General features: G+C 43.0%; 2 protein-coding genes across 5 annotated transcripts in view; one reads left to right on the forward strand and one right to left on the reverse strand.

Moving 5' to 3' along the window:
• Positions 1-2,346: 2,346 nt before the first annotated feature.
• On the forward strand, positions 2,347-8,273 carry lamp5 (lysosomal associated membrane protein family member 5). Its single transcript, XM_035143419.2, has 6 exons — positions 2,347-2,982; positions 3,509-3,687; positions 4,241-4,372; positions 4,611-4,707; positions 5,300-5,488; positions 7,132-8,273. The coding sequence occupies exons 1-6, from the start codon at positions 2,922-2,924 to the stop codon at positions 7,305-7,307; spliced, it is 834 nt and encodes a 277-aa protein (XP_034999310.1). The 5' UTR covers positions 2,347-2,921; the 3' UTR covers positions 7,308-8,273.
• Positions 8,274-11,916: 3,643 nt separating this feature from the next.
• The window catches only part of pak5 (p21 protein (Cdc42/Rac)-activated kinase 5), a 66,646-nt gene continuing 51,566 nt past the window's right edge, over positions 11,917-26,996 (reverse strand). For all 4 annotated transcript variants that reach the window (XM_035143695.2, XM_035143692.2, XM_035143694.2 and 1 more), the window contains 9 exons: positions 25,722-26,561; positions 21,172-21,381; positions 20,917-21,058; positions 20,669-20,823; positions 19,389-19,522; positions 15,318-15,444; positions 14,670-14,795; positions 13,913-14,047; positions 11,917-13,816 (listed from right to left, as the gene is read on the reverse strand). In XM_035143695.2, coding sequence (XP_034999586.1) covers positions 13,661-13,816; positions 13,913-14,047; positions 14,670-14,795; positions 15,318-15,444; positions 19,389-19,522; positions 20,669-20,823; positions 20,917-21,058; positions 21,172-21,381; positions 25,722-26,561 — 2,025 coding nt within the window. In that variant the 3' untranslated portion in view covers positions 11,917-13,660. The remainder of the gene's footprint in view (positions 13,817-13,912; positions 14,048-14,669; positions 14,796-15,317; positions 15,445-19,388; positions 19,523-20,668; positions 20,824-20,916; positions 21,059-21,171; positions 21,382-25,721; positions 26,562-26,996) is intronic.

The following is a 26,996-nucleotide window of genomic DNA, read 5'->3' on the forward strand; positions in this document are numbered from 1 at the left end:
GGCGCACAGACGCCCCTCATCTCGTCCGTCCTGCTGCCTGACGCACACACTAGCTGTAAGTTTGTGGAGCTGCTGCTGCAGAGAGGGGCCAGTGTGAACTGCCGGGACGGGGTCGGGCGCACTGCGCTCAGTCACGCCTGCGAGAGAGGCTTCCTGGACGCTGCGAAGATCCTGGTGCGCAACAACGCAGATCCGGAGATAGTGGACTGCTGGGGAAACACCGCCCTGATGTACGCCGCGGTAGCAGATCACTCCCACGTTGTTGAGTTTTTGGTGAGAGCTTTCAAAAGGCTGGGGCTCCAGATAGACAGACAAAACAAAGTTGGCAACTCTGCTGTTGAAGTGGCAACGTTTCTCGGCCACACAGAGTGCATCTATGCGCTTACTAACAACTCCAAGAAGGGAAACACGCAGCCACGACTCAGTCTGAGATGTGACGATGAGACGTTGGAGAGGAAACCTTTAGTGAACAAACTCGAAGTCCTCCAGACGTGTGATCATGCAGATTTCTTTCAGGTTCAAAACGACACATGGCAGTCCAGACCTCGGATGAAGCAGAGTAGGTTACAATCGATGGACTCTATAGAAGAGTTTGAGAGAGAGAATGACGGCTCCTCTTCATCTCCACAAGAGCTGGATTTCTCAGGAGTATTAACACCTAAACCACTTCCGCGGACTTACCACCATTTTCCAAACTCCAGTCATCTTAAAACCACCTCTGGTTTTCACCTCCCCCCTCTTATTCACAGTGGTGAGGCTCAAAAATCAATTTTGTTCTCACCACGGCCCAACAGGAACACGCCCAAACCCAGTACGCCCTCTGCGCTGGGAATCTTACTGACTCCAATTGTTGCCAACAAAACTAAAAGTGAACCAGGATCAGAAACATCGAAAGTACTCGACTTCGGTGTGCGCAGGTTTCATGACAGCTATTATGAGAAAAGATGCAGTTTGCCAACCAGTATCCTCAGCCCCACACCCCCGGAGCGCACACTGGTGCCTTTGCGTAAATCCAGAACCGTGAGGATGCGCGAAGCGTCACAGTGCAAAGCTGAACCTCCTCATTTGATCGCACCGGCCACTGCCACTTCAACCACGACCTTCTCGGTGCTGAGCAATAAGTTCTTACGCCGGTTTACCTCCCCGGAATTTAAAAAGGACGTGAAGGAGTTGGAGGAAGATCCGCTGTTGACTTCAGGGCGAATTCCGCGATCAGAAACTTTCCCTCAGTGCCTCAAACATCCCCAGGTTGGCAGCAAACCCAGCATCGACAGCATCAGCTCCGTGAAGTGCGAGTTTGACTTTAACTTCAGAGTAACAAACTCTTAAAAAACCGCAGTGCGCCGTGCGTAAAAGTGTCGATCTCTCCACCATTAAAGACATCATGGTTACCTGTAGACCTGGTTCCAATACAATAAGTTTCCGTTCAATTATGCCACTTGTCTAAATTCACCTTCAAAACTCAAGTGTCTTCTCTGAAAGTGACGCGAACATCCAGACAGCGTCGATGTGTCATGTTCTCGTCACTGTTTAACATCATAGCGGAGACAATACATTCGCCCTGCAAACGGTTCGGCCACTGCACACCCGGACGATATGAACCGAGATAGGAGGGGGGGTGAAAACGAAGCTAAACGACCAAACTAGAAACTTAACTCGAGCAATTACAAATAACAGGAACAGTATAAACTCTGTGTGCGCTCCTGCAGCTCCAGACCAGTATAACATCCAGTTCCAGTGTAGATGTTGCGTCTGTGTTTAGCAGCACTTGCCACTCCTTTTGTAATAGGTGGGGGTTGCATCGAAGGTGGAGGGGTGATGTGCAGTGACATATTACACATATTCGTTTCTGCTGGACTGCAGTTTTTTCTTCCACCTTCATTTACTGATTTTAATGGAAATTTTAATGGAGTGTGTGTGTGTTAGAGGAGAGAGAGAGAGAGAGAGAGAGAGAGAGAGAGAGAGAGAGAGAGAGAGAGACTCAATCTGACACTATTGTGAACAGTCTTTACGGTACAATTAAAAAGGTCAGTGTTGGTTTGAGTCATGTATTCGGATTGGGTTTGGATTCAGGTTTTAGGTGTAATTTTAGTGATATCAAAGGACTAAATTATGTGCAAATTGTCTCAGTGATATGTTTAAAGCAAGTGAAAAAAATACTCCCTATTCGTTCCAATGCAGGTTCACTTACACCATAACTTCTGAAAGGCTTCTCAGTGTCTTGAGACAGGAAAATATATATATCAAATAGGACAAGTTTGTTCATGGAGGTAAATGCTCTAAAATCCTTAAATTTTGAATAGATTTGAGGTCTATATAGGATGAAGTGGATTTTTGCAGCTCTCATTCTCACCCACACTCAGCTGCAGAAGTGGAGTTGGTGAGAGGAAGGGAGGAAGGGAGGGAGGGGGTGTTGTCGGCGTTTCCCTCCAGACATACATCATTTCAGCCCATCCTACAGCTGCTACCACAGGGATGGAGACTACAGCATTGCGGGAATAACCGAGGCTGTCTGCCGAGAGACAAATTCAATTGACGGACCTTTTCTCTCAATACGGATCGTGTTTTTCCTGACGATAATAATGCGCAGAGGGAGCTCGGTGCTGCAGCTGTCACTGGGTTAAAACCTGTCAACCTTGGACAGACAGAACTCCTCGCTACCGGCTGCTCCTGCGGCGCAAACCGGATCTCACGTCCAACCTGGAGACGTTTTTTTGCTGCATTCATGATGATCTGAGCGTGACTTCTGGACGCTGAGTGTAGGCATCCCTCTCCCTCTCTCTCTCTCTCTCTCCCCCTTCAGTTTCTTTCTCTCCCGCCCCTCTTCCGTCTTTCTTTCTCTCTCTCCTTTCTTTTCGCGGGTTCAGCACCGGCTGCCTGTAGTTATAGCCCTTTTTTCAGCGCTGGGGAAGCCGACAGAGATGGGAGGACCGGGTTTCAGCACCACGGAGAGCGCCCGACTACTGCTGCTCAGTGTGTTTGGTAAGAGAGAGAGATAGTGTGTGTGTACGTGTGTGTGTACGTGTATGTGTGTGCGTGCGTGCGGCTGTCGTGACTCCTCACTGCAGTGTGTGTGTGTGTGTGTGTGTGTGTGTGTGTGTGTGTGTGTGTGTGTGCGTGTGCGTGTGCGTGCAGGTATGACTCGGCACGTTTCACCTCATCTTTCCTCCTCACATCAGTATTCTAAAAGTGGTAGAAACCTGGTCAGAGTTGCAGTCCATCACTTCCTGATGCTGTTTAGGCTGCAGCCAGTGTTGCGCCGTTGCTCCCCTGATACTGCAGATTTCAGTCTCCGGTGTTTTCACCTGACTCTGACTTTGCCGCGAGGAAACAGATGTGAAACGCCCGTGATGTGAGGATGTGGGAGACCTTCAGCTAAACTGAAAGTAGCCCACTGTTTCTGCTGGGTCTGTATGTTTTGTGCACACGTGCGTGCGTGCCCCATCTGTTACCCAATTTGACATAATCGTTACCCCCCCTCCCCCCCTCCCTGCCAACTTTTCACCAGGTGTGCTGCTGCTCTCCGGGGCGCTGGGGGAGCAGGAGGGGGAGAACCTGTCGGGTCTCTCCAACAACCCGGACAAAGCCATCTTCGCGGTGCGGGAGAACGGCACGACATGTCTGATGGTGGAGTTCGCCGTGAGATTCCTCGTGCCATATGACGTGCTCGCGCTCAACGGGATAGACGTAAGGAATCCCACCTCGCATTGTAACACAGTACATGTGGATGGTTAAACAAAATTAAACGCAGACTATGAATCAATGATGTAATCTGCGTAAAATGTTGCAGGCGTTAAATGTTTCTGTGCGTAATGGTGGCTGGAGTGATGGAAAATGTCATAAAATCTAAATATTCCACACCTTTTTTTGGTTTAAATTGACTAATTTGCTAATTAATAAAGGCGAATATATATTTATTACATTAGAACTGGATTTTGGATGCTGCTTCTGTAGTGTGCAGTCGTGCGTAAAATGCTGACGACGCATAAGGTCCGAATTTTTTTGTTTTTTCAAACGCCATAATCATAAATTCAAAAGATGATTATGGATGATTTAAAAGTTGTTTCTGTTTGTATCAAGTTATTCAAATAGCCTGGTATGTTTGTTTTTTTCCTTTTTGGATTTCTTGTTCCCCAATAAGTTTGTGCGTAAAAATGGAAGCCAAATTCTTCCAGAGGCGTTTGAGTAATCTGTCCCTGTCTCTCAATGTTTCCCACATGTTTGTTGTGTCTCTCTGCAGCTGATCACCGAGCAGGCGTCGTTCACTCTGCCCCGTGGTGCAGAAATCGAGGGGAAATGCGGGATCACCGAGTCAGAGATCCACATAAGCTGGAAGAACGACGCCTACACTCTCCGCATCTACTTCTCCAAGGTGGGCGAGGAAACCGACACGATGCTTTTACGGCATATGCAATAAAAAAAGTCGGAATCCTCTAATGGAGAGATTAAAACACCAACATATTACAATTCATCTCAAATATGTAGGTTTTAGCAATGTCACTTTGAATCTTGTTTTTCAAGCGGAATGATGTTCTTTAAAGTGATATTTCTGTTTAGATATTTCTGTTTAGAAAAGACCGCGGTTTGACGCGTGTGTGTGTGTGTTGCAGGAGTTCCGTGACAAGGAGGCTGAGGTGTGGAAGGTTAGCAAGGTCCAGTTCGTCTACGACACCTCGGAGACATCGCATTTCAACAACGCATACAACCGTGAGTCTCCCGCTGTGTACAGTAGCAACTCAGCACATTTCCGTCCTGCCTGCTTCGATCGCAACTACAGCTCTCATTCACCTCACATTAGCATTCAGATGGAATTACAGGCTGATTCATGCAGGGATTTTAGATTTTCGCCCACGTACACACTCCAGTTGTGATTTTCTTTGAGCCAAATTTGTATTGAATTCAAATCTTTAACCCGCCCATTTTTATTATAACTAACAAGAATATATATATTTTTACTAGTATTGAGGTAGTGAGCTATATATTAATTTTATATTAATAAATTAAATCGGATGCATAAATCTGCCTCCTGTCAGACATTACAACAAACACATCTTTCATAAATTAAAAATAATTTTATTGACTGCTGGAAATATTTTGTAAATTTTTTTAATTGTATGTTCTTTTCCCAGTCTTTTTGCTTTTAGATGCAATGATCCATCCAACATACACTAAAAATCATGACAAATTATTTTGTTGAATATTGTTTTCATGCTAAATGAATGGGGGGCTAACAACAACCCTTACACACTACAAGCTAACAACTTCCTGCTTCATATTCTTTAATGACTCTTTTCTCCAGCTGGGAAGCACACAGCAAGCACCCACCGCCTGTCGGCCCTGGTGACCCCCGCTGAGCACTCCTTTGTGTGCGCGGCACAGCAGACCCTCACCCTAATCTCCAGTGACCACCAGAAGGGTGTCACGGTCTCCATGTACGACATCCAGATCCAGCCCTTTGACATCGCCTCTGACTTCATGTTCGGTGAACGTAAGAACAACCTACGTTTGATTCCTTCTTTGAGGAACACAGCCACGAGGAACAAGTCAACCTTCACCACACACTGATACTGTTTTCTAGTCACATATCGTGAAAAAACAGATGATGACGATAATGAAACACAGAGGTTGCTTCGCTGTGGCCTTACATCTCTGCACTGAGACACACACACACTCACAGCTCTCTGGGGGGTTATTGCTGCAGTGTGAGTAGTACTTTGGGCTGCAGAGAGGGAGACGGGGTAAAAAGAGAAAAAAAGAGGGGGTGGGGATGCAAGAGAGACAAAAGAGACGAAAAGAGAGAGAGAGAGAGAGAGAGAGTCATTAGGACTTTATGAGTACAGTCATATCCTTGCCCTCAATGCAGCTTTTATAGACATACTCAGTGAACCTGGCCGTCCTCTGAAGCCAATCACCTTGGAAGTATTATTTGCTGTGAGCTGCTGTAAACTAGGCTGTGCTGCAATGCTGTTCTCCTATAGTGGGCATATACTGCTGTCCACAGGGAGAAGCACCATCTGCAGCCAGATGTCTTGACATCCTTCCTCCTCACAAACACACAGAAGATATGTGCAAGCTAACGTGAATTTAGCTGCTTTAATGCACAAAAGGCGTCCAGTAGTATAAGTGAATGAGAGAGGGTTAGGGTTAGGGTTAGGGTTAGGGTTAGAGAGAGAAAGGAAGCATCTGTTTGAAACTTGTGTCATTTAGCAAATGAAACCCTCGGGAGCAGACACACATAGACGCTACCTCCATTATCCACTCACATATTACACACAGCCATGCAACACACTCACACACACAAGCTTTGCATGCTGCATGTACAGTATGCATACCTCTAACAGCTGTTGCCCAACTAAGCGTCTATAAGAGGCCACATGATGAACATGTGGTTCATTACCGAAGATAATAAATCAGTAGAGCGGAGTGATATTTCTAATACAACAATAGCAACAAAGGCCCAACAAATTCAATCAATCTGCACCAAATTGCACACTCATAGGTATCACTCCCCTAAATATGTCTGATTATTTTCATTAGGATCTATGAATCATTCCCTGGGAAATCAGTGAAAATATTGAAAAACGCCCTATCTTGCAATGTTAAATAAAGTGGGGGAAAATTCCTAGATCCACCCCCTGATAGGTTGAGAAGTTTCTGCGTAATATTACTTATGAGCAAACATACAAACCAACAAATAAACAGACAGGGGTGAAACCATACAAAATTAAATAAATCCCTTACAGAAATTATGTTATATGTGAAGTTTAGATTTACAAAAAAATGTGACAAATAATCTTGAAACATTTATAAAAATTCAAACATTTAATAGCCTAAAAATAATAAAGAAAATCAATTATTGTCAGTTTAATCAATAATGAAAATGAATGTTATTTGCAGCCAGAATTTAACAGAATTTAGTACGATGATGAAATGGATAAGATTGTATATGACCATCCATACAATTAAACATGTTTATTATTGTTTTTAAATTGTAGTGTAGTAGAAAACTCAGAAATCACCAATCTTCCCTAAAAACATGCAGTACAAAGAACATGACCTCAGGCCTTTAGAATCCTTGTCGCTCACATTCAGTCTCTTAACCATCCTGACTGTGTCTTCCACTCTATGCAGCCTTCAAGTGTATCACCGACCAGCGGGAGCGCCTGGAGGAGACCCTCCCCATCGTCCTGGGTTTCATTTTGGCTCTCATCATTGTCATCACGCTCACCGTCTACCACTTCCACCTAAAGCTGACAGCACCCCAGCCTCAGCTCCCCAGAGATCGCTCCATGTACAAGAACATGTAGTCAGCAGCAGCGGCTCCCTCGGCTCTCTCCAAAGCTACCCTGATAAAAGACTTGTATCCTCCATGTCCCAGGCCTATCACCAGAGGAAAGTGGTTGGCCATGGACTGATCCCCTGATAAGAAGAAATGTGTGTAGCCTGCACTGCAGGCCCACTGGAACTTTCCACCAGCTAAAACACAGGTGAATGGGACAGCTTGGGGCTTAGCATGGATGTAGTTGGAGGGTCAACCCACAAAAATCAAACACACCGGGCTGCTGAAGTGAATCTGTGTGCCATAAATTCATAGTCTGTATCACAGTGATTAGAATTTTAAGGAAAATAAAAACAATAATTTACGCCTTATGAAACTAAAATTGATTTATGTTCAGATTGGCGTTTGTCTGACATTTGAAAATCACCTGTTTCTTTCCTGACTATCACTGAGGCCTACTTCATCACTTCAGACATTTTTATCTAATTGTCTTCAGAAGAAATTTCAGATATTTGCCTGAACGTCTGCTGTTTGTCATCCTCTCCCTCTCTCCGAAACTGCTGCTACACAATTCATTACCTACTGTTGGTTCTGTATTTGCTAACCTCAACACATTTTTGTTCAAGAATCCCTTTTTTATTTCAGTTTTGAATGCAGCCATAGTGTTGACAGTGGACAAGTCTTGTAGTGTGTACAGTGCTGTGGCATTAAGAGTTGCAATGTTTTTGCTTTCACTTAAAAAATATCTTTTTTCTCCACACTTAAGTATTGAACATATCAACAAAAAAAAAAAAAGTCTGACTAAAAAACGTCTGTACTAATACTGAAGAATTTATCAGAATGCCATGTGGGTGTTTATTAAATGCAGAGGTTATGAAAATAAAAAAGTAATAATGTGTAAAATATTTTCAGAAACAAAGTCTATGCATTAACCTCTGCTGATGCAATCTTGTGCAGTATTCTTCTGTTCATTAAATAAATTACTGGAATCATCTCCACACCTCAGTCAAGTTATTTCTATTATCCATCACAACAGTACAGTGTCTTCAATCTTTCAAACTGAATGTCACAGCTTCTTTGTTGTATCTGATTAAAACACATTAAACAAGACGACAGTGGAATAGAGGGCCTGTAGGTGACTAATATACCTGATGTGAGTAAAGACGCTGCAGGGATGAATTATTGATTTCATTGTCTGAATCTGAGCCGTTCGAAGGAAACACAATATGAACAAATCTAATTGAAAAGAAACAGAGCATTTGTGTCAGTGACACCCATTTGCTTCAGCAGTGTGGACATCGTACATCATCCTCGGACATCGGAGTCAGAGCCCCTCGATCCAGTTTTTCCCTCTGTCAGACCACTTCACTGCTGGAAATGATCTTTTGATGAAAGGTCAACTCAAGACCTGAGAAGCTCATTCAAACTTTTCCTCTTATCCTCTCTGAGCGTTGTCAAATCCAACTGAGCTCAGATAAATCTGGTAACAACACCAACCAAATGGGAGAAGAGAGACAAGTGTCTTTAACACTGTATTCTCTAGAACAGACAATCCGTCCGTTAATTAATTAGGCAATAGAAAATCAATCACCAACAGATTTTATCTCTGGTTCATGTTTCTCCAGCTGTAGGATTTGCTGCTTCTCTTTCTTAAACGACAACAAACTGAATTTGGTTGCGTTTTTATGCTGTTTGGACAAATCAAGGCACCAGAGGACGTCATGTTTGAGATATTAAAGAACTAAACAATAATTTAGATGAATCAGATTGATTGATTCAGCCACAAAGAAGCCGCCCTATTATCACGTTTGTGAGCTCACGATAGTTCCAGGATTTAGTATTTTTCCAAAGGCATTTAGGGCTGAACTGTAAATTGTTCTGTAGACTCAGTCACTTATCTCATCTGCTTAAACTGAATGTAACATTAAGCCAAGTAATATAAACAGTCTATTTCAAGCATTCAACATAAAAAAAAACATTATTGTTATTATTATTTTACAGGCATACACTTTTATAAATGTCATCAAATTTATCTTTGTCTTTATCTAATTTTATTCTGTTTATCATCAAAGTCTGGAATACATATTCTCGTCTTACAACTCCAACAGTGATTGCTAGTATGTTGTTTGAGTGATAGTGGTATATTCAAGTTTCACCTAACTGAAATAAATGATTCGAGCAATCATCAGCCAACCGACTGTCCTCTACATTAGTCCACAAACATGTCCTATCTCCTCTCAGCCAGAAAATGAGTGGAATAACGCACAATGTACCACATGATCAAGCCCTGTATAGAGAACTTACTAGTTAGATGGCAAAGTGTCTACATCTACAGAAAAAACACAAAAATCAACTGTTTCTCTCAGTTTCTGCTTAATTCAAATGAAGCTAAAAAAACAAAAACACACAATAACACAGTTGACCTCAGACCCACACAGACAAACTTAAAATGCTGCTTACCAGGACCTCAGTACTTAGTGTAACTTAGTGTCGTTCCCTCTCATGTACCTCATGTACCTAACCCTAACCCCTAACCCTATTTGGAATGATAATAAATCAGAGCAACAACAAACTAACAACTTCAACAGCTTCTCAATAACCTGAGAAATGACACAACTCATACTAATACACTCCAGATCATAGACTGTATATAAAGGTTACATAGTTTATGCTGCCGACACTACACAGGGTATCAGTGTGTGTTTGCAGCAGGTGACACATTCAGACACAAACTCATTCAATGTAAATTAACTCACCGGTCGCTGAGCTTCACAGGTTCAGTGTGTTTAGTTTCCTGTTGTGGCAGAAACACACCAAAACAATCCTCTTCAGGGAAGAACATCCTCCTCCATGGAAACGTTTCCTCAGCCACAGATAGCTCAACACAAGTCTCCATTTCCTCACCTAACTAATAACTTGTGTATTTTAAAAGTGTTTTAAAAAGTCCACATGTTGTTATTTTAGTTTGTCACGAAGCTCGTCGTTGTAAATAAAGGTTTAAATCTCAGTTTTTACACAGTAAACACTCAGAGGAAACTCACAGGTGGAGCTCGTGCTGCTGATTGGCTCTGCCCTACGTCACCGGCGCGGTTTCGACGCCAGCGGCAGAGGAGCCGCACGCTTTACGGCAGAGCGACAGAGACAGACTTTACACAGGAGTTCAGACCGTGGACTGTATATAAAGAGGTTTAGACCTAAGACACGTCTGAACACATCCTCCAGCACCTGTTGAAGTATTATTGTGTTTTACATAACATGTTTCCATTTATCTTACTATGTTTTAATGCTAAAGGAGCTAAACGCTGCTTCGAATAATTGTCCACACTGCCTGGAATATAATATAAGTATAGAAATACTAAATTCATTCATTCCTTCCTTACATAACTAAATAGTTTTGCCCATAAGCAGTAATATTTAAAGATACTCATGTAACCAACTTATTCACTTAACTCACTTATTTAACCTGTTATAATAAAACTAATTGCACAGAGTTCAAACCACTGCAAAGGCCCAGCAGTCCTCTTATGACATATGAATTCAATTTTTATTTGGATCTGCACAGAATTGCACACACGCATAAATATAATTAATCTAAATATGTCTGCTTTTTTTTTCTATCAAGATCCATGAATTATTATCTGAGAAATCAACAAAAATGTTGAAAAATCTCAGCGCGTTAAACAAAGGGAAGAAAAATTCCTACATTCATCCCTGATCCAGATTTGCACCAAAACTAAATGGGTTGTCCCCTGACATATATCACACCCTTCCACCGAGTTTTGTAGTAATCTGTCAATAGCCTTTGCGTAATGTTGCACACAATAAAAACAACAAACAAGTGGACATGTGTGAAAGCCTGAACTCCCTGGCGGAGGTAATAATACCACGATCAGTCTGAAAAAGCCGGTCATGTGTAATTTGTCTATCACTGTGGAATATAACAATGTGCAATTAATTAATGGTATTAATTGTGTACTTTTCTTGCTGTAAAATCTCAGATTAAGTAAAAAATACATTGACCACCAACCCTCTTACTGTCAGAGTATTGATTTTACAACACAATTAACATGATGCTGACCTCCTACGAGTGGAGCTGCCAAATATAGTGAGTTGTTTAGTATGTAGAAATGATTATATCATTGACCTTAACAGTAACTGAGTGACTCTACACTCTTCAGTCTGATCCTCACTGATGCCCTGCATACTGTGAGTTGCCCCAGTACTGTTATTTATTGGAGCCGTTGGCAGAGGTATCTCTCTCTGAGAAAGAAGCTCCATTCTCTGTTCGAGCCAGATCAATATCCCATTATAGTGTTTCAGAGGGAAATGGCTTAAAGGAAAGAAAGAGAAATAACCTCGTATATTATGGCAACACTGATCCACGAACGTGTCTCTCTGCTTCTCTGGTCAGAGGTGAAGTTAGGGTGAATTAGTTGGAAAATGAGAGCTGTCGAATTCAGAGAATATGGGAGGACCAAAAAAACAAAGAGAAGATGGACTGTTGATGGCTGAAGTCCCTCAGACGATCGGACAGTGTGCTGTTTGAAAAAAAAAAAAATCTCGGCTTGATATGAGACACTGAGAGAGAAGAGGAGGCTGTCGAGGGTAATGAAGGAAAAATCCATGCAACACATCTCAATGTTTTTATGGGCGTTTTTTAATTGAAACCAGCTTCACTGATAACAAACATGCAGTATCACTGTACAAGCCAACACCACAGATAAGTGTTACTCATTCAAGTCCTGACACATTGTCAAGGATTAGCCAGAGGCACACACACACACACACACACACACACACACACACACACACTCGCACACACACTTTCAGATGTTGTACAGAGATAAACACGCTCTACCTCTTTTGCTGTTTGACATACACTGACACACACTCACACACACACACACAGTCATATTTACATATCACAGTGAATGATGGGTAAAAAAACGACGCAGGGAGGAGGATTACACTGTTCTCCCGGTCCAACCAGAGATGAGAATGGCAGCACAGTTCCAGTGATAGCGAGTGTGTCTCTGACGGAGGTGGGATAAGGAGTGAGATGATGACAGTGACGATGTGAGTAGAAAACGAGACCTTTTATCAGCGTCCTAAAATCTGTGCGGTACGCAGGCGTCTTGGATGGGCGCCTCTTAGCGTTCATAGAAACAGGATGAGCCTCCTAATATTAAAGAAAACACGTCTGCGTAGAGTAAATCTTTTTTTTCAGTCTGTGCTACATTTAAATGCATGGTGTAGTTACAGTATCATAAATACAGGGCTTCATGGTTTCATAAATAGGTTTGGGGTATTGCTCGTATGATATAACAACTGATATCACTGTCCGCCGACGTGCTTTTAGAAATGTAAATCAAAACCCAACAAACAAACAAAAACAAAAATAAACAAAAAAAGGCCACACTACCAAAAAATAAAACTTCAATTCCAATAAATAAATAAATACTTTAAAACATCATACAAAATTCTGACATTACCCTTTTTTCCCAACATTTAATGGAAGTTCTGTCTACAAATGTAAGATAATAAATATATTTAGTATTTTTAGTAACAGTTAGGTTTAGGTGGGTTTATTTGGGATATCTCATATCTTTAAGCAAAAACTGGATTATAAACAGTAGGAAAGATCTCTGCAGAAACTCTGTTTAATACTGCTCATATCACAATGGTTACGACACGATAAAATACTGCAAATTATCAAAACTGTACAGAAAAACTTACAAGTTTCTCTAAAATACATTTTCACTGTTAGTGTGTGAGAAGAGGGAGACGGGAGAGAGAGAGAGAGCCCCGTCTCCGTTCGACCTGCGGGGCCGCGGCCCTTGCTTCAGATGGACTGATGATGCAGCCGCCGCCTGACAGTCACTACACGTCAAAAAACCTCTCTCCGCAGGCAGCCGATTGCTGCTCTGGTGCGGAGCAGAGCGCCAAGTTCCCAGGATTCCTCCACCTCGCCGCGGCCCTCTGTAGCTCTTCCTGATGGCTACTACGACTCTACACAGAGCTAGACACTCACAGTCTGTGAGGAGAGAAGACGGCAGCAGGGCGAGCCAGCTCACACGTGTCTACTGGATGTCTACTGAGTTCCTCTGGCACAGCACAGTCTTCTACTCCAGTTCATATTTAAAAAAAATAGTAGACGTTTTTTTTCTTCTTTTCTGTGTCGTGTGTGTTTTTTTAAAACAGATTTCTTAGATATTCCTCAAGCTAATCTACGTCACGGTTACAGTTGTGAGTGTTAGTGGCTCGCCACCGAGCGGTGGAGTGTTTTGGCTGGGTGAGGGCAGTGCCACCCTGGTAGTGTGTGTGTGCAGTAGGCTATGTGTGTGTTTTCAGTGTAGAAAAGGGCAGGGGTGGTCCGGCAGGTCAGCGGTGGCGGTAGTGTCTCATGAGGGGGACGATGCAGGAAGGTGGACCCGACAGCTTGAGGAAGGGGTGCTGGAGGAGCTCCTGGGCTGTGGCTCTCTGAGACGGCTCCCTCACCAGCATCAGGTCCAGGAAGGATCGCAGAACCGAGGACACCTGGAGGATGGAAAGAAACACTTCAACTCTGGTCCTTCTCTTGAAAGATAGAGGAACTTACAGTTACTTATAATTTGTATGTATCGAGAGATCTACCTTGTGTGATTCTTTTAGCCGAGGAGGCAGGTTGTCTCGTATCCTCCTCATGGCCTGCAGAGGGGGCTCATTGAAGTAAGGGGGCTCTCCATCCACCATCTCAATCACCATGATGCCTAAAGACCAAATATCAACCTGGACCCACACCAGACCTCATCAGTTTTATACGTTATCACAAGGCAGTTTACTAAGTAAGGTCAAGACAATATTATAGAAAAAAACCAACAGTTCCCACAATGAGTGAGAAATGACGCCAAAATATCCCGGTTACAAACGCTGCCATCTTGCACAGTGGCCATCGTGGTATGGACCCCTGGTTGCAAGGTCCCACCGATTCATGCTCTCGACCAATCGTGAGTCAGTCTCAGCTGACAATCATGATGTTTCACCACGTTTTTATAGCATCCAATAACTACTTAAAATGGAAAAAGAGAACACTTGACCAAACATCATCTTCTTTTTAAGTTTTGTTAACTTTAATTTGGTCCATGTACTATCCACTAACATGGAGGAGGCAAGATTCTTTACATATAATGCAGCCGGCCACCAGAGGGGCAATCGAGATGCTTTGGCTTCACTTTTGTACAGCTGTTGTGTCCTCCATCTTTACATACATTTTATGCGTTCAACACAGAGCAATGTTAGTCAGTGTGTGTTTGTTTGTTTGTGTGTGTGTGTGTGTGTGTGTGTGTGTGTGTGTGTGTGTGTGTGTGTGTGTGTGTGTGTGTGTGTGTGTGTGTGTGTGTAAAGTCCCCACCTCCGTCCCATAAGGTAGTCTAGAGATGACCTCTGGTGCCATCCAGTACGGCGTGCCCACGAGGGACTTCCTCTTGGGCACCTCTTTGGAAACTTGGGCACAAAAGCCGAAGTCTGACAGCTTGATCTGCAAACACACACACACACACACACACACACACACACACACACACACACACACACACACACACACACACACACACACACACAGCAGAGACTGTATTAGTTCAGAACCTCAGTGTCTGAAGTCAAGAAGTGCACTGACCCATTGTGATGAAGAGCTCTCATAGAAGACACTAATCCCTGTATTAGTGGTTAATTATCCTTCAATTAATCATGTCTTATCAGCTCGTTCGAGGCATTAGGCAGGATTTAATTACTAGGGCATGAGTGGTAATTGATGATGATGAGTTTCTGGCGCTGGCTGTTGACAAGTAGCGGGAGTGACACCCATGAGAAGGTCAGTGAGTGTGTGAGAGAGTGTGTCGACATCGCCACTGACAGGAACAATGGCGATGGTTACTAAAACCTAAGGTATTAGTTTAAATGAGCATCTTCAGGTTTATTAACAAACCAAAATACATCATCTAAACACACAAAGGAAGAAAGGCATGACACACACACACACACAATCATCATATGCACTTACCCTGCCGTCGCTGGTCAGGAGAATGGAGTCGCTCTTGATGTCGCGGTGGATGACGCCCTGTGTGTGCAGGTAGGACAGAGCCCTCAGCACCGACAGACACACTGTAGCAATCTGCTCCTCGTTCATCCTGTGAGGACACGCGCACACACACACACACAAATACACACGCATGTGTCAGCGATAACTATAAAAAGTAGAGGAGATGGTACTATAAGAAAATATGTCACAAGTTATAATATGTGTCTGGTCATTTGATTAACAATACATTTCTTTGTCTGTTAGCAGCATCAAACTCAAACTATGGGATTGGTGGAGGGATGCAATACGTGTCAGGGAAGAACCAAATCAAATTTGGTTTGAATCGGGATCAGGGGGCAGATCCAGGATTTTTTCACATATTTCATTTTATTCAAATTTCCCTTTTTATTTTTATTGGATACTCAAGTAGTAAGTAATTTATTTATTATTATTATTTATGTAATCCATGTTTTTTTTATTATTTTGTAATATGTCATATTTTTGGAAATGGTATAGTATGGAGGCTGTGAAAAAGTAAAGACAAAATTTGCCTGTCTTAATTTATATTCAAAGAAAGTATATCAAAATGATATTATAACCACCAAATGGCCAAATATATTTCCATATTTGAAATGATAACACTTTTTTAGATGTAGAAATTACATCTAAACTACACACAATTGCAGATTTTGCCTTCATAATGAGATTACAGTCCAACACAGCTGATATGGAGCAGAAATCCGGTTTGAAAATATCCCCCTGTAGCCTGCAGCGGCTGGAGCTGTGATGTGCGCAGCAGGCAGGAGGGTCCCATATGGAGAGACAGGGCGATGCAGTGTGTCTGACTGAGCTCACACACAAACCCCCAGCTCCACTGAACATTAACATCTAGACCCAGCTGGCCCGACCATGCTGTGCGTGTATGTGTGTGTGTCACATACAGGACATGTGCAGAAGCAGAGACATTAATTTGCAAGCATAAATTAAGGAAACAAACATACATGTCATACGTGTACGTACAGTAAAGACAGCCATGGTCATGATTGCTCATATTAACACTCACACTCACCTCTCTCTAAAAGATCCCACTGTAGGAGTTGTCACTTAGATACGTTATGTGAAACAACCCCCAGGCCACACACACACACACACACACCACACACACACACACACACACACACCGCACAAACACACACACTCACACACAAACACACCCACTCCACACTGCAGCAGATTTTATTGTCACACATGTATGCATTTACAATCACGAGAAATAAATGAGCCTTCTGCTAATGGAGAAACAACTGGCTAACCCAGAGTGAATGGGATGGAGACGTGTACGCAAAGACAATTCACCTCTTACCGATAACCAACCCCCCGCCCCCACCACCCCATCCTATGCCGCCAATCCCCGCTCTCACACACACACAAACCCACACACATAGAAATTAACGCAGACAATCAAAAGCGAGGCATGCTCGCTGAAATAGAAAATTGTTTCAAACAGAAAGTAAAACACAATTTTAATGAGCCTGTAAAGGTTGTCAGGGGGGAGAATTACGCACACACCTACACACACACACACAAACAGACACACACACATACCAGTAAACACAAATACATATGCTTTTGCACTTACACTGGATAAAATCCCTGTGAAGTGCAGCTCATTAACCAACTCTCAAAGCATAATTGAAATTTGAACGTGATTGAAATAGTTCAGGAGCAGGGACGGCTGTTCTGCCACTGCTGACTTGCCTGTGTGTGTGTATGTGTGTTCGATGATTGTGTGTGTGTGTGTGTGTTCCCAAATGTCGTTGTGTGTGCACTCGTTGCCAATGACCCAGCGAGCTGGTGAGGCTTGCGCAACGTGAGGCAGGCAGCAGTTATTCCCACAACAAAAGGCTTAACAGAAATAGCACAAAGCTTTCACCTGGACAAATATGGCTGAAATTACAGAGGAACAACACAGCGCTGTATTCCTTACATCATAAATATATAGTATGATGCACAATAATTACATCAAGTGGTTAATCTGTGTGTCTACTAACCAAACAATATATAATACAGTGATTTAAATGACGAATGTGTATTTTACTTAGAATATTTAAAATGCAAACTTCTAAACACACATTTATTTCAATATACATCAAACACATGGAGTGGCTGTGAGTGAGAGACGATGACAAAGAGAGCGAGTTAAAGACAAACGTGTGCCCAATAATATCCTGTTCACTGAGATATCTATTAGTACATGCACATATGTACTGAAACTCTCTCTCGCACACACACACACACACGCACACGCACACACGCAACGCACAGCACGCACACACACACACACACACACACACACACACACACACACACACACACACACCGAACACTCAAAGCCTCAGCAGAGCGTGTTATTAGCATCCGACACCGCACAGTGCTAATTCTGACACTCCACACAAATGACTGTAATTAAACACCAGACACAAAGTAAACTTAAAACAATGAGGTGGCAGCTTCGAAAGCACGACTCAACAACAGAGAAGCAATTAAGGAAAGTTGGAGAACAATTATCTTGAAAAACTACCAACACCAGGACTGGATAACAACCCACCTGCTTGATTTCCCTGCTCGTCTTGTGAAATCACGTAGCTTTGTGAATTTTCCAAAGTGTAGTGCACATCAAATGTCCACATGATTTTGTTAACAACCCATGCTCACTTATTTACTTCATTCAGACATAACAAGTAAAAATGGAGGATGTGAACCTTCTCCCATGTGGCTGCTATCTCAGTCTGACTCTATGTCACATTGGCTTCTATCTCTTTTATTTACTTATGCACATACCACCCTTTTCAGTCCTCCTTCATTGGAGTGTGTCCAAAAGCAGCTGTTTAGGTTTTATCGTGACAGTTTGTCATTTTGGGAAATGTGCTCATTGTCTTTCTTTCCGAGATCCAGAGAAGGAGATTGATACCACTCTCATGTCTGTCCATTAAAAAAACATGCAGCAGCAAGGGGTTAATTAGCCTAGCTTAGCACAAAGGCTTGAAGCAGAGGGAAACAGCTAGCCTAGATCTGTCCAAATGGAACATGCCTACTAGCAGCTATAAAACTGACCATGTTGAATTGTGTTTGTAAAAACTCCTGGTTGCCAGCTAATCAACCAAAAGAGATCAGATGTCCATTAGTGTCCTGCAGACATGTTTGAAGCATTGACTGTATATAAAGATGGACGACATGACCAATTCCCAAAATTAAACCAAATCATCTTGCTCGCCCCCTGGTGGCTGCAGAATAGGTCATGAGCCCTGCCTCCTCCATGTTAGTCCATGGGACATGGACCAAACAAAAAAATTAAATGTTCCCATTGACGGTTTCTGTCATTTTCGGGAGATCTTATTACACAGATTTATGTTCAATTGTTAAAATATGTTTTAGTATGTTAACTTAGTTATTTGATGCTATAAAAATGGGGTGAATCAGTGTTGACAGCTGAGACTGTGCGAGATTTTGATACCGCAGCTCCACACCACGTCAAAAGCCCAAGATGTTGAAACCTGTTATCCAGGATAATTTGGCTTCACTTTTGCACAATGAGAGTCAATGGAGAGGCGTCGTCCATCTTTATAAACTGTACAGTCTATGTTTAGAAGGCCGATTACCTTCGCACAGAGACAAACAAGCTTGTCACCTCTGCTTGCAGCCTATCTGCTAAACTAGCTGTCCCCTGGGTGTAGTGGTATCTAGATCGCCTAATCTCTTTGCAAGTAAGCGAAGAAGTGTGCTTCCCAAAATGTCAAACTATTCCTTTAATTGGTACTCCTGTTCTGTTATAGTTGGTGATTCATTTTAGAGGTGATTGATTTTACTTTGGACTCGTCATTCATCTAAAGAAGGGGTGGTCCTGTTTAGTGCTAACACTCTGGAGCTTAGAACTCCCTCTACCTCGTTTACTTCTGTGATTGTTACTGTTGGACTACAGAGTTCACCTCAGGACTTTTCTCTCCTTATTTTACACCTCAGTATGCTATACTGGATTTCTACATTCAAGGTTACCTGGTGTGAGTCACAATGTCAGTGAGCGCCCCACCCTCCAGGAACTCCATCACGACCCACAGCTCGTCTCCCACCAGGTAGCTGTTGTACATGTCCACCACGTTCTCATGGTGGTAGTCCCTCATAATCACCACCTGAAACACAGGGAGACAGATTTTAACTGTTGCTACATGATTATTATAATCAAAATCACAATGTTAGCTTGTTCTATTATATAACCGCAAAAAGCTGCGATTTGATTTAATAAAATACTGTGGATTAAGGGTTTTTTATTAGGATTTTGTATTTTTCTCCACAAGTTTATAAGTTGGTATGTGCATGAAATATACATTTTCTTTGATAACCAAGCAATCACACTCAAAATAACACTTTATTATTTTTATTTATTTTTATTATAACCCAACTGCAAGTCGTGATATTGTCCACAATAATTGCACTGTGGCTTTTTCACCAAACTTTGCCTAATTGTCATATATTTTTACATTTAATTTTCTTTTAAATGATGTGTTTTCATTGGAATGTGTCATGATGTCGAGCTATTTCAAACCGTGGCCTAAAAATTATATATTCTGTGTGTATTCAGTGTGTGTGTGTATCAATTTAATTACTGTATCAGAATGAACGTTAAATATGTTGTAAAGACATGATCCACTATTTCATTACTTTATTTAATTTATTCATGTAATTTCTATAATTTATTAATTTAACTCAAGTGGAGGCAGAACTATAAAAGGATTACATTCAGCAATTAATGAGATTACATAAACCAAATTAGTTCTCAGCTGAACACCCACAGCTTCAGATCAGTGTTCACTGTACACACATGTTTGCATGCATACCAGCATATATTCATATGTTTTATTTCAGTGCAAGTGCAAATGACACAGAGCTCATTTTCAATAGTTGCTGAGCCATAAATAGAATTAGCCATGAATTAATTTGTTGCCTAAGGTTTGCAACATGAACACAGTTTGGTTTTCAGTAAATACATTTTATTATGGAAGTAAAATGTGTGTTTGGATGGACATGAACAGGGAAATAGAAGAAATTTAAACTTGTATTATTCATTAATAAGCAGGCTCCTGTAACTCTGAGGGATAGGGAGATTTATTTCCATCTATTTGGCATAAAATCCTCTTTAATGATGCGACTTGAACTGGTTTCATCTCTGCTGCTGCTTGTTTGAGCCAGTCAGAGCTCTGATCTCACACGTGAGTAGTTTTGAGGAGTGCCTATCATTCACTGGATCCAGCACCAGTTAATCCGTCAGTCTCTCTCACCTCATTGAAGAGCAGCTCTCTCCTCTGCTGTTTCCTGAGGTCCATCTTCTTCACAGCCACCTGCTTGCCGCTGTGTTTCTCGCTGGCGATGCACACGATACCCGTGGAGCCCTCGCCGATCTTGATAAAGCTGTCCAGGTATTCCCGAGGGTCGCCTGTAGCGAAACACAAACCCAGCTCAGTTTTAATTGAGCACCAGGCACCTGAAGCATTTCAGTATCACTCTCATTTCATTTCCCATATCTGACCTGGGTTGACCACCAGCTGAAGTGCAGCTCTGAACTGCTCGTGGGAGACTCTAGAGGGTTGGGTGTCCGAGCTAGACCCCCAGGAGGGAGGGGGATAGGCCCCCGGGGGGATGTAAGGTGATGAAGGCTGTGAGTACGCCCCCTGGATGGAAACACAGGTATAGCAAAAATACAATGTTATTAATGTTTTCCTGCAGTTATTGAATTTGGGAAACTGTACCAGCTCTAAACGTTCTGACTGTGAACATACTGTACCTGAGGGGTGTACGGTGGGCTCGGCTGGGAGGGAGGGTGATGGTAGGGTGAGGGTTTGTAATGGTGAAAGACAGGGGGGTAGGGTAAGTGTGCTGGGGGGTAGCCTGGTGGCTTGGAGTGGCTCTGAGGTAGCTTAAGAGGCCCTCGGGGGTAGGTGTCACCGCCCATAACCTGGGGACTGCCGTCACGTGATGGACGCTCATAGTCACCCTGGAGGAGACAGAAATGACAAGGTTATTTAATTGATTGAGCTCAAAATTTAAAAATAACTAGAAATATGACTAACTTTCAGCAAATATGGTGAAAATCTCCTGTACTATTCCCGAGTTATGGCGTTCCTAAGCGCTGAATAATACATGCATGAGCACACACAGTAAAATGTCGGCTCTACTTCTAGGTAAGTCAGCAGGTACGTTGGCCCTCGACAAACTTAATGGATATCATTTAGTCGAGAGGACAGGGGCCATACTTTATCATTAGTATCCCACAATGCTCCTCAGCTGCTCCATTCATCAACTAGGAGCCAAGAGAGAACCCAGATCTGGGACACACCTCTTCCTCAAGATCCCAGAAACACGTGAGCGTACGCACACACACACACACACACACACACACACACACACACACACACACACACACACACACACACACACACACACACACAACAAAAGAGAGAATGTTGAGTCTAGAAAAGCTCTAGAAAGACCTATTAAAAGCTCAGTTGTATGACTCAACTTAAATGATCTGACTCATCAAAGGCCTGGTGTACACACTTGGCACGCACACGCACACACACACACACACACACACACACACACACACACACACACACACACACACACACACACACACGACACAAATGACAACACCAGTACTGATTTCATCACTCAGTGACTTTATAGTCAGCATCACACAGTGTCAGTGTATAAAGGTGGAACCTGTCTTTCTGTGCCCATAGCTAATAGAAAACAGGAAAAGGATAGATTGACTTGTCTAAACCACAGTATAATGGATGGAAGAGTGATGCAAACATAGAAATGTGCCTAACTTGGCTAAAATAGTGAAATCAATTTTGCATGTTCAGCTTCATCATATACAAACAGCCACAGTCATTTTCATGAATTAAGCTACAGCCTGCATATAAAGAAAAGAAAAAGGTACAGTGCAATAACAAAATATCAATAGACAAAGATAGTCGTTAGCAGTGGATCACGCTAACTCCACCATGCAGAGATTAAAGTAAATAACGTTTGCAACAGCTCCAAAATATGCTCTTCAACCAGCAGGTTTTTTAAGTCATACATTCTCAGAATAAGAGAAAAATCATTCCTTGTATTTGTTTCTCTCTCTGTGTGCCTTCTTTTACACTTACACAAAGACACACACACACACAAAAAGACACACACGCTCACGCACGCACACAGGGCAGGAGGAGGAGGAGCACTGATATGTTAGAATGGTGTATAATTACATGGTATGAACTCTTTTAATCAATCACTCAAGGCAGGTGTGTGTGTGTGTGTGTGGGGGAGAGGCGGGCTGCCACTGGGCCGGCCTAGCCTAGCGCCCCACTATCATTGGCCGGTACCACTGGCTGGCTGTCAGCCAGGGGTCTCCTGATCCATGTTGGTTAAACGTGCATTAATCTGAGTTTGGCAGGGTAATCAACAACCTAACTCAACTGTGAAATTGAATTCCGCGGTGGAACATCGTTCGGCCAGTTTTATGCTAAGGCTGCAGAAAGGGAAAGTGCCGCAACATCAATTTGTCACCGAGAGCTGCGGCACTGAGCTCAGACTCGCCACCAAACAGAGAGAAAGAGAGAGGAGGAGGAGAATGGAAGGAGGAGAGAGGGAGTGTGTTTGTTTGTGTCTTTGTGTGTGTGCATGTGTCTGTGTGTGGCCGAGTCTCTGGGCTGTCTACTGTTACATCCCCACTGGCTCCCAACAACAGCGGGGAACGAGAAGGATTTACTTCAGTGGTGTGAGCAGGCTGAATGAGGGAAGAGGAAGAAAAGGCGGAGAAGGAGAGAGGATAGAGAGGGGTGGGTTTGTTACAGGGTCCATGAGCCGAGAAGAATAGTGATTCTTAAGCTGCCAGATGACGCCTTGTTTCTTTTCCCCTTATCACCGCTGAAAAATCTTCAAACACTACAAGGCAAATTAGGGCACATTGATTCCACCACCGCACTTCATCACAGCCTCATTCATTTCATTTAAACACATAAACAACCAATTAAACATCAAATCTATTAACAAAAATACACCAAACATAGTCAGAGGGATTTTGTTCCTACAGCATTTTCTGTCTTTTTGGATCATTACACAAACTGTGGATGAGTTAAGTCCTAAATATTTACATTGCCTACAAACTTTATACATTTCCAGAAAAGCAAATGTGCCTCCTCAAGAAAAAGAAACTCAGAAAATGGGGATAATAAAGAATATATAAGAAAAAAATGACCTCTCCCTGCATCACTTTCAATCCTGCATACTCTTGCGTTCTTGTTTTTTTTACTGAGTAGCTATTTACTGAAGCATGCAGGTTAAATGGTATTTCATCAAGGCACCCTGGGATCTACATCAGCAAAACCCAGTTCTCCTCTCAGCTACTGGACTCACTGGGTGTGAAGGGGGGATATTGGAGAGCAGTACACACTCCTGTATAACGGACCTAATGGGGCACTGAACGCTTCGGAGAACGATACAAAGGAAGTGACCAAACCCCTGCTGTGGCATTGACTCGCAGCATATTTTGCCCCCCCCCGCTAACATCCTCTACTAACCTGCAGTATTCTAATATGTCCCACAGCTAAAAGGCAGTTCTGTATCATAATATTGGCATAAAAGAATCACAACTGGAAACATATGGTTACATTACACAGCCACTAAAGCGTGGGACGTTTGTTTGCTCTCGGAGTCTGTGTGGGAAAATCTCTTGGGTGTCCCTGGCTCTCCCACAGCTCCACTGGAGAACATCACAGCCGGCATCACACTCTCTGCCACTAGTGCTTACAGTGAAGCTGTTTCTTACACAGGGGGAAGCAATAGCCTGTGAAACGTCAATATCAGGTCACGCTGCTGGGCAATTTTACTCGTAATCAAGTCTGTCAATTTACATTTACTGCACAGTTTACATTTTTGTATCTTTGGCATTCTGCTGAACTTAACTTTGGTTCAAATCTTTGGTTAGGAAGAGTCATATGTGTGTGTAGTGTCTCATCTTCGTAAAGAAGATGAACCTGCTGTGTTAATAAAATCATTGTAACAGTTTAACCTGACCTGAACCTTGTCCCTTAGATAATTATTTCCATTATTGACACCAATGATCTTTGATTTGATTTTTGACTTTTGATTTTACTGACGGTATAATAAATAATATAAATGATGTGTCGTAATGATGAATCTGGCAAACTCAAATATATAATATTCCACTGCAGTTTCTGTTGAGGGTATACAAAATAATTAAATGTTGTATTTTTTGTAAGCCTAAGTACAATTCTCAGTACCTCGTGTTGTCATTATTATTGTCAATCTTTCTACAGAAGCCTAAGTCAGAAATCATTCTATTGTCTGCAGGTCATGCAAACTACAGATATGAGGCCTCTGCACAAATCTTAAAAACCGTGTGCAGGTTACTCCGATTTACGTCTCTCTTAGATATTATTATTTCAGATTTGTCATGACACCTTTGGAACATCACGTCCCAGAAAATAACTTTATGTATGTGCTCTTGTAAGTTACTCCTTTTCGTGAGAGTTATTCATAATGCTATTTTATGATGTGCACATTTAAAGATTCTTTGATATTTATTGTAGTAGTAGCAGTAGCAGTAGCAGGTGAGGTACATAACATTTATCACAGTAAAACAACACAATTAGTACCAAAACATTACAGTTTTTGTCAGTTCTGCTCTGATTCAGTCGTCTACTTGAGGTTCTGAGGATCTAATTCCCTTTTCATTTTCCTGCCATGTCACTGCCTCTCACCTCTTTCTTTCTTCACTACATTCCTTTGTGCTTTTCTGGGTCTGGTCTGTGTAATTCAGAGCTTTCTGGTCGATGGTCAACCTGAGTATTAATTGATCTGTGTGCCGAGACAGTGGCAACTGAAGAGGGCTAATTCTGTATGTGGCAGTGGCTGCATCCTTTAGAGAAGAGTAGATTAGCTGCTGACACCGTCTATCTGGCAAGAGGACCAGAAAAGAAATGTACAAAGAGAGACTGTGAGAGAAACATGGGCAGAGAGAGTGGAGGGGAAAAGGGAGGAATATTTGAAAAGCGACTGCAGGTGGACGGAAGGTGGGACTAAATGTGGGCACACATCTGTGTAATTTTCTCTGAAATGTTTCTACACACTTGTCAGGGTTGTGTTGAAACCTGTTTCCTGGACAGCCACTGCAATTTGGCACCTTCTAAAATATGCTCTGCAGTACAGAGTAAACACTGCTAAAATCCTTGTCACAACTATTTTCATCGATGACTCGGCCTTTTATATAAATTCATACATGTTGCATAAATAGTGCATAGGTTGGGGTTTTGTTGTAGTTACCTTAGCTATGGTCTGTGAGTTAGCGAGACTCTCCGAGAGGCGAGGGTAGGTGTAGGAGCTGTATGGATGGGCCTGTGGAGGGTGCTTGAAAGCGCCGCTGGCTGCATAGGGGACATTTGGCTCCTGCAGCCCGGAGCCTGACCGAGATCGCTGCCTGATAGCTGGCGTAGGGCTTGTCTGCGTCACATAGGAACTCTTGGGTCGCTTTTCGTATTCGTCCCGCAGGCCACCATAGCTCCACTCACTGTCTGGGTAGTTGATCTGCTCACTGTGTAGTGAGGCACGAGACGGCGTGCCCACTGAAGTGTCCCGGTAGTCCTGACTGGACGAGCCCCCCACAGACGCCCGATAGTAGCCACTGGAACCCACCCCGCTCCCCACGGTGGAGGCCACCTCATCGGCTGAGCGCCCTTTGCTCTCCAGGTAGGTGTGATAGTCCGGCGGCAACTTGCCATAGTCTGATTTTTGGGGCATGGCGTCTGGGTAGAAGTGGCTGCGTATGGGGTGCGAGTGGCCATTCTGCTTGGTGAATCGATAGTGCCTCCCCACTGCCCAGTCCCCATCTATGGAGAAGCTGGGCTTGCCAGGATCCAGCGAGAAGTCCCTGCTGGCGCTGTCTAAGTCACAGGAGTAGCGGGAGTAGTAGTGGTTGAATCCGTTCTCCTCCGGGGCGTTGGGATGACCACTGCCTGAGGGTTTGGAGCTGCTTCCAGCCTGGTGGGCCCCTGGGGGACTCTCTTTGCGCAGGGAGTTGGAGCGTGTCACTGAGATGTTGTCGAACTCTTCCAGCAGGCCGTTGATGGATGCGTCTTTGGGTGGCCGGTTACCTCGAACGATGGTCTACAAGAAGAACAAACACATTTACACTTAACATGCAGAGAGTGTGCTGCCTGAGAGATTGATGGAGACAGCCCTGATACTGTGGGTTGCAGGACATTTGATTTCAGTTCAATCATTCTTGGCTGAAAATAGAAAGATGAATTGAAATTCCACTTAAATGAACTAAAAACATACATTTTCAAGACCGGAATTTCAATGAGTGTGTATCAGGGCTTTGTGACAAGTATGAAAGGAATCATAACTTGCGATAAATGAATGCTGGTGTTTGTCACCTGAGAGGATCAGCAGGCATTGGTCTACACAACCACTAGTTGTTGTGAGATGGGATGCAGCTAGAAGATGCATGAAGATAAATTGCGGGATATCTCGGATGATAAAAGGAAACCACTGGTGGGTTTAAGGAGAAAATTCCTGCCCCATTTCCCTTGTAACAGA

The sequence above is a fragment of the Hippoglossus stenolepis genome, chromosome 20 (assembly GCF_022539355.2).
Source record: "Hippoglossus stenolepis isolate QCI-W04-F060 chromosome 20, HSTE1.2, whole genome shotgun sequence".
In the NCBI taxonomy this organism is placed as follows: Eukaryota; Metazoa; Chordata; class Actinopteri; order Pleuronectiformes; family Pleuronectidae; genus Hippoglossus; species Hippoglossus stenolepis.

What these genes read in the sequence shown, in the direction of transcription:
- lamp5 (XM_035143419.2), top strand. Translation starts at nt 2,922, where the DNA reads ATGGGAGGACCGGGTTTCAGCACCACGGAGAGCGCCCGACTACTGCTG. An exon ending in ACTGCTGCTCAGTGTGTTTG is followed by an intron (nt 2,983 to 3,508) that starts GTAAGAGAGAGA and finishes ACTTTTCACCAG; the next exon opens with GTGTGCTGCTGCTCTCCGGG. An exon ending in TCCGCATCTACTTCTCCAAG is followed by an intron (nt 4,373 to 4,610) that starts GTGGGCGAGGAA and finishes TGTGTGTTGCAG; the next exon opens with GAGTTCCGTGACAAGGAGGC.